Source organism: Aplysia californica, unplaced genomic scaffold (assembly GCF_000002075.1).
Source record: "Aplysia californica isolate F4 #8 unplaced genomic scaffold, AplCal3.0 scaffold00386, whole genome shotgun sequence".
NCBI classification, from domain to species: Eukaryota; Metazoa; Mollusca; class Gastropoda; order Aplysiida; family Aplysiidae; genus Aplysia; species Aplysia californica.
In genome coordinates this window covers 377686-386173 of record NW_004797656.1, presented here as the reverse complement: position 1 = coordinate 386173, position 8488 = coordinate 377686, and the positions used below count along the sequence as shown (strand labels likewise).

At 38.2% G+C, this 8488-nt stretch overlaps 1 protein-coding gene across 1 annotated transcript in view; it reads left to right on the top strand.

Annotated features, from left to right (window-relative positions):
- Positions 1-267: 267 nt before the first annotated feature.
- LOC101846668 (MMS19 nucleotide excision repair protein homolog) overlaps positions 268-8488 on the top strand; it is a 32212-nt gene continuing 23991 nt past the window's right edge. Inside the window, exons 1-5 of the mRNA XM_005103682.3 lie at positions 268-394; positions 4122-4170; positions 5056-5159; positions 6296-6381; positions 7535-7682. Of these exons, the coding sequence (XP_005103739.1) occupies positions 313-394; positions 4122-4170; positions 5056-5159; positions 6296-6381; positions 7535-7682 (469 nt within the window). The 5' untranslated portion in view covers positions 268-312. The remainder of the gene's footprint in view (positions 395-4121; positions 4171-5055; positions 5160-6295; positions 6382-7534; positions 7683-8488) is intronic.

Below are 8488 nucleotides of genomic sequence, written 5' to 3'. Positions count from 1 at the left end.
AAGTACGATCTGCACGTGGGCAGTGGGCAAATGAAATAGATCTAAATCGAAATATTGAGAAGTAGATCTACGTAAACTCAGCAGGCTGTGGTCACTTCACTCTACAACGTTTCTTTTTAATTCTCGGACTAAAATTTCTATTCATACGCTCGGTACCAGTCGAGTTTTCATTTTCTCGCGTATAGATTTAAATCCTACTTTTTTAGCTTTCTTTCTTTCGTTTCTATTTTACCAGAGACTATTAATGATTTATAGTCTCTGATTTTGCTCTTTGAACCGGAACTTGAACAGAAGAACTACACAATAGTAAAGATGGCAGCCTCCATGAAAACCAAAATCGCAAACTATGTAGCAGGCACATCTGACGATGACGCCCTAAGGGAGATCGCTAGCGGTATGTTTTATGTTTCATTCCAGAGAGTGGCTTGGGTATGCCCAGTTTGTTGATACAGTTGAGTCCAGTAGCAATATTTTTTGGGTGGATACGCTGTTATCAAGTCCAAGTAGGGCCTAGATTTAGATCTAGAATCTAGTTTATCTAGAGTCTAGATATCTATATCTAGATCTAATTGCAAGTACAGTACAGTCACAGTCTACAGTCGAACCTGTGTAAGACGGAATCGCAAGGGAGCCCCCCCAAAAAAAATTCGTCATAGGCCTAGACATTTTCCATCTCAGACGGGAATTTAGGGGGGGGGGGGTTCAAAGGGCCCAGCCGGTGGGATCAAGGATCGCTTGTCCGATCGGCAAGCAGTGGTCAACACTTCACACCTCTGGATTGCCACCCTGTCTGTGAAAATGACATGCAGTCTTACTTTTATAATCTAATTACCATCAGTGCTTGCCTTTCATAGGACCACTGTTTGACCTATTCAAAATAGAAACGTTTGAAATCTCCTTTGCTTCCACCCATCGATGTAACAAGCAGTCAACCACCAATGCCACCCCTCACTGCCATCATCATGTAACTATGATTCAAGGAATTCTTTTCCAATCTGGCCGTACAACTTTAGTTAAAAGGGCGGCAGGTATTGGTCAACCTAATTTCACACCTCTGGCTTCTGGCTACCCAGGAAAGTTTCTGTAGTAGCTCGCTACTCGAGCACTCTCACGGGCAGTCTGAGATTTCACCCCCACATCACTCTGACCATCTGCATTGCTCAGGGCTCACGTGATGGGGCAACATACATCTGCCCCCAAATTGCACCCCTACTCGGAACTCCCCTTCCTCAGCCAGCGGCATGGCCATGGCGTTAAGTTTAGAGCCGCTGGAACCAAATTTGTGAGTTTTGTTTCAAATTAGGGCTGAGCAGGCAAAGCATTTTCCGTCTTAGACTGGTGAAACCCTCGGAAGGGAGCGGGTTTTTCTTTCCTTTTCTGCGTTGGACAGGTTTCCGTTTTATACAGGTAATTAAAGAAGAACAATGTTTCAAGGGGAGAGGGGGGATATTTTGTTATGACAGGTTTCCGTATTGTACAGGTTTCCGTTAATGCAGGTTTGACTGTACATCCAGATCTAGATCTACATCTATATCTAGGCTACATCTAGATCTAATCTAGATCTACATCTAGATCTAGAAATCTAGACAAGGCACTACCCACTACCTCCACTGAGTCCGGACTCCTGTACCAAACTGTGGTGTTGTGCAGTGTCACTACGGGACTACTGCGGCACTGTGGACCATGGAGGTGGGAAGAGAGAGGGGGGAAAGGGGGAGCCCTTCAGACTCCCTCTACCATGAACTCCCTGTACACAAGCGGATACTTAGAGAACGTCAGATGTACACCATTGGCCGATATTTATAGTAACAGCCACCTTGCTTGACCTATTCTTTAACATACATAATAACGAGCATTATCATAACACTTTGCTAAAATGTAACAAAATGTAACAAAAAAGCTTTCTTTTTTTACTCCACATTTTTTTTTTTTAAGATCAGACAGTGAGACAGTAGGTCTGGAACTTCTGTCTTATATGTCTTTTGTAAGAATGAAGAACACTATTTTATGATCAAACAAGATGGCTGTTACTATAAATATCGGCCAGTGGCTTACATCTGATGTTCTCTATTTATTCGCTTGTCTCCCTGTACTCCCCTTCTCTGCAGAAAGAGTTAAGAGCCAATGGGAAGGGGCAAAGGGGAGGGGCAGAAAGTGGAGACAAAAGCCGTTGACAGAATGTGGTTAGCGTGCAGGAAAGGAGGTGAAAGGAGAACATTTTTGAATAAATTTTTTCGTTGCTGTCAGGTTTTGAACCCGAGACTCGAGACATATTGAATTAAAAGCAAACACCGTAACCTCTAGATCATGAGAGACCCCTCTAATTCTTTTTAGCAACTAATTTTGCAAATGATGAATAGTAACATTTTAATCTAATTTTTAGACCTTGAGGCAAGGAAGATCTTGCATGAGCACAGATAACTCAGACAGGCAAAACTCGATTTCATGGAAGGATAGCTGAACATATGCTATTCCCTGACTGAATTGCTATATTTTTATTATATTATTAACAGCACTATTTTCTTGAACATCTGCGAAGGTGTATTGAGCAACTCATCTCAAAAAGCTCAATCAAATTTTACCTCACAATTGTCTTGATTCAAATCGCCTGGTGTACATGATGGAAAACCAACACTCACATCATCATCAAGAGTATCAGGTTACATGTATGTAACAGGCTTGCCCCTGCTCAGGTGATGCTCACACTGATAGTATCTAGAGGCAGAGGCATCATCGCTCATTATCTGTAGTGTGCGCAAGGTGCTTGAACTTCCTTGAATCTAGTCTCATGTGAGGATAATGGGGTGGGGTCGAAGACAGTGTGTGCTGCATTGAAAGATATAGTGTTTGAATTATAAATATGTGTATATGTGTGTGTGTGTGGTGTTATTTGAATGTGAAAGTATGGATTGGGCAGTGATTACTCAAGAGGGGTAGGAGCTGTAGTTTTGAGGAATTGGGAAAAAAAAGGAATTTAGTAATGCTCATCAGCATTGTTCTCATCTTCTCTCTTACTTCTATACCAAACAAGGATCATGCACAATTCAATTCCTCCTTGAATCCTTTTGTCGATAGTGAGTACTTTTCATGATGGCAGTGATCTCTTTTTGGATCATTTTATTGCAACAGTTACTTCCCTTGATTTTCTTGATATCTCTCTTATATTTTTACATAGTACACAGTTTGCTCGAAGACATTTGTCAACCCTTGGCATGTTTGCGATATCCATGCTCGACTGTACTGAATTTTGAAGAAGACGAGGTCTTAAGAATTAAAAACATTAAATTTGTTTATCTCTACTCTATAATTCATCATCAATGAATCTGTGGGTGTCCAGCGTTTTTGTCTCGACAGTGCTAGTAATAACTAAATAGGACTGAGGTCTGTCCCTTGTCATTCCTAAGACAGAAATACATTTATATAAATCAAGGCCTCGTGGCCTTTTTGTAATATAAAACACAAGTGACCTCTATTTGTGTCACGACACTGTGAAATCAGGCTGTCGTAGCTATTGGTACATGTATAATCTTAATGCTTATTCATATGTCTTGCTTTTGATGAACAAAGTATACATCTCTCTTGAATAGAAGTCAGATGTAGAATAGAAGTATTTGCAATGAAAAGAGGTAGGGTTCGCCTGGTGTCAGAGGTAAAAGTATCAAGGCCAAAGTTGAGTGACTTCCAAAGCTTGAGTGTCTCTGGAAACTGCAAATTTGAATTTTTTCTGCCTTTGATGAACGTTTTTCACTAAAATCCATGCTAAAATGTGTTTTCAAACGAGCATGAAAGGTTCTGAACCTCCCTTCCCACCCCCAATAAAGAAAAAAAATTGCCATACGGGTGGAAAAATGTTGGTTTCTTTAATGTCATCATTTTGATGAGGGCATGATTTCACCACAATGCCACACATTTTAGTTATTTAGTCTAGAATAAGTCATGCTGATTTCACAAACAAGATTCTGATGATACTGACTTTAATTGCTTTGAGCTTTTTGTGAAAAATATAAATTATCATTGTTACAAAAACTATATATATGCATTTTGAACTGTTTCTTTCATCAATTGTTTTAGCAAAAATGAAGTTGTTCTCAAAGTGATTGTTTTTCTATTTCTTTTTACAGATCTTAACAAGAAAAGCCTCAAGTTTTTAGAATTTATAGAAGGCCTTGGGTAAGCATTGTCATGTTTAAAGAAACGATGAGAAATTTCTAAAATGTTGCCAATGATAATTATAAATGTTTTACACCCGTCTCAGTAATATAATTGTAGTATTGTCTATTATGGAGGTTGGCTGCTTTGACCATGCCTGTCAGGGCCTCCCGGAGCTGAGTGGACAAGGGCATTCCAGGAGACAGACAGTGATGCTCTATAAAATGACATTGTCATAAAGGAATTGAACTCAGGTCTTCTGTGTGCAATGGCAAAGAGCTGAATCATTATGCACTGGCTAATCTGAGAGGATCCCACTTTGCTTAAAACGTACTCTAAGACACAGAGGTTCAAGCACTCTATTCAGCTGTGGAAAATGATGTTGCCACAAGTTATCACAGTCTTTAGATGGAATTGAAAATTGGTTTCATTCCAAAAATGATCTCCCCTTGATGTTTTTGTATTTGCTTTATACATTTTTTCTCTTCTTTATCTAATGATGGTTGTTTGAAGTTAACCTTGGTTGCTTGTCCATGGCGAGTCAGATTATTGATCTTTGTCATTTAATTACTCCTTAGTTCTTCATTATAATTTAAAAAAAAATTTCATCTGTTCTTTGGCATGAGACATCTCTGTATATTTCATTTCTGGTATATTTATTTCCACAAGTAGCTCTGATGTGTAGTTTCTGCCTGTGAAAGAGTTAAGGTTCTGACCTTTATCTCTGCTAAATGTTTGTGGGCTGGTGTTATATCAAAGAGTGTATGTGTCAAAGGGATTGCGCTCCTGTTTCAATGTGTTTCATGAGGTTAGGCTTTTTTATGATAAAAATTGTGTGCATCTTTTTCTTTTTAAACATGAATATTAGCATAACATGTATAGTAATGTGGTTTTTTTTGTCATCAGGGAGTTTCTGACCAATGTGGACACTGTAGTCAGAGGCAGAGCTACTGGGCTGATAGGACATGTTTTGAATTTTTTGCCCCCATCCTTCCTATCAAGTGATCAAGGTTTGCTTTGTACATACTACTTTCATTCGTATCAAGAGCTACACATATATTGACGTTGTTATGTTCCAAACTTGTAACTAGTTTCTTGAATTTTTTTAAAAACATAAACTAAAAACCTCATATGATTTAAATGAAAGTAGACACAAAAGCTATCCCCACAGCACTTTTATACTATTCATATTGCATACTGACTCCTGATCTTTATAGAGGACTCACAAATCAACCTCAGCAATGGTTGTATTACAAAAATTAGTTGACCTATTTTTTTTTTTTTACTGATACACAGTAGGAGCATAACCCTATCAATATTCTTAATTCATTTGTCATCATCATGCTCATTTTAATTGAACTAATAAAACCTGTGCTCTTTCGCTTGTTGAATATGATTAAAGTTAAAGAGAGTATTGTTCACATGTAATCATTTCTAGAGAGAGAGAGAGAGGTACATGCACTTTTCTGAACCAATTTCTTAATATTTTATGGACCCACAACCTGGTGTCAACCTGGTGATGCTGTGGATTCTCGGACACTCAAACATACCTGGAAATGACAGAGCAGACACACTCGCCAAAAGGGGATCATTCTAGACAGGAACAACCCAACATTCCAACTTCATACAACACTGTAAATCAAAGTAATTAAAGGCAACAGCAAACAAGATTGGATGAACAGATGGGCCTTGGGAAAGACAGGCAGAGCAGTTTTCAAACATAATATGACCACAACAGAACGAAATGACAATATCAACCTCTTACAGAGAAAGAAACAGACCACGATCTTCCGCCTGTGAACGGAATATATACAGCTCAACTTTCACTTGAACTTTAACAGAATAAAACCAGAACTCCCCCCCCTGTGTCCTTGTGTAACTATGCATATGAGACGGTGGATCATCACCTTTTCCACTGTACAGCCTTAAATGACATCAGAGCTACACTTCTCCCTCCAAGACTTAATATAGACAACACACTCTACAGAACATTACAGCAACTGCTACAAACCTGCACTTATCACTACATGGCATTGGACAGAAGGGCGAGAGCCCAGCTGTTGCTGGATCGATAACAACAACAACAACACAGACCTACACGATTATTTTGTCATATGTGTCAAATTATGTCAAATGCTTATTTCAGTTGAGCTCGTGGCCACTTTTCTCATTGCCAAGTTGTCAGATCATCATTCAGTACAACCACAAGCTTTACAGACTCTGGCAATTTTGGTATGTGTGTTATGTCTGTAGGCTCAAACTTTTGAAATTGGCTTTTCATTATTTTGGGAACAGTATTTCCTGTTTAGCTTTAAACTCAAACGGGGGGCTTTCGTGGCCTAGAGATCAAGGTGTTTGCCTCTCATTCAATAGATCCCGGGTTTGAATCTGGATAGCGACGGAAAATTTTCTTCTCCTTGCTGCTCTCTAACAATGTTCTGTTGTCTACTTTCGTTTCCACTTTTTAACCTCACATTCTCACCTCCTTTGCCCCCTCCTCTGGGCTCCTGACTCTTTCTGCTGCCTTTCTGCTGCTACTCCTTGGCTCCTTCTTATTGCTATCTTTCAGCCACACCCCTGATCTTCTGGTAAGAAAGATCTACACCTAGCCTTCTCGGACAAGGGTGAAAAATCTCAGAGGTCCCATGCGGAAGTTAAAAATCCCTTGATGGTCCAAAATCGATAAGATTAGGCTTGGGCTGCCACCGGGGCAAAATAAAACATTTCCTACGAACTGAAAATGTTTAATGTGTCCCGCGCTCTCATATGACTTTATTCAGTTGCGAGCGCAGTAAAACACTTTGAAACTTTGACGATAATATGTGAAATTTCTATAACATAATCGAAAAAAACCTGTTAATTTCTCGGTACCGAATTAAGCTACGGCTTTGATATTAACAGAGGTAAAAGACTGGCTTAAAATCCCATTACCCATATTGATAACTCCATTTGGACCAAAAGTGGATATGTCACTAAACTTCTTGTGCTCAGCGATCTATATGATTTACACATTGTGGCATACTTTTCACATATAAACACTGAACATGATCTTGAAACTGAAGTCAATTTTTGTCTGAAATTTTATAAAACTTTCCCAGACCTTTGTTTTTTGTTATAATCTTTTTTCATAGCTTTTCATAAATTGTTGTTAGAATAATGTACAGCAGATAAAATGCCATGGAAATGGCAATAAGAAGAGTTCGAGTTACTGGTAAAAGTAGTACACATGTCAATGAAGCTGTTATATAAGAAAGAAAGTGTTTTGGTTTCAATTCTTTCCTGGATATATTGTGTGAGTATTCCACTTAGAATAAAATAAATCTTGTTTATGTGTTTGGGGTAAGATTACTCATCATTCTTGCTACTGTGATCTTTTAATTCTCAGACTAGTCGCTGCAATTCTTTACCAAGTGGACTGCCACAGTTGATCTGTAGATCTATTTTCCGAGAAGTTCAGAACCAAAGTTTGTCCCAGTCAGACAGATATGCAACATATACAGTTCTACAGAATATTCTAGGATATTCTTTTCCAGGTGCGAAGGCTTGAAATTAGCTAAAATCTTTTCTTTGTTTTATTATGCTCTGCTTTAACACTTATACTGCTTTCAAAGTCATGCTCTTTACTTAAACACTCTCAGAAGTTTCTGTAGATAATATATGTCATAAAACTGCTGCATTGTTTAGTGATGCCAATTGAGTCAGGAATGAGCAGTGAACATATCCTGGCTATTTGTATCCTTTTAAATAATGCTTATATGATTCTCCTGTGTACTTTGATGGACTTTGGGAGCACTTGCCTTGTTGTTCTCATCTTTGGCTGTTTATTGGACAGTTTAAATTCCGCTTGTGTCTACTATTTGAAAGGGTTTTTTGAAACAGAGTTGTAAGAAATGAATAATTTTTTCAAAAGAACAATGAAGCGAACTCAAGAGATCCAGTTTAATCTGGTAGTGGCTGATATATTTCTTTTTCTCATCTTTGAAGTATTTTGTACCATAACCTATACACACTGTTCCATGTTCTACTGAATCTTTTCGACATATATTATGCTTCAGAAACAGCATAATATATACAAAAATAAAAGAATTAAAACAAAATTACAATGAAAGGAGAAGATTATGGTATTATAAGTAAAGACTATTCGTCTCTCCTTCCTGAGAGTTGATGTAAGATAATAATACAAATAAAAAAAGTTGTGTTTCTGACATATGTGTTGATAAATGTATACTTTAAAGAACAATCTGGAAACTCTTAGGAACACTTTTGTTCAGTTGTCTGAGATCACTGTATTTAGTGCAAAGCAAAAATGGTTGTGTCTAGAAGCTGCCAACTGAACATA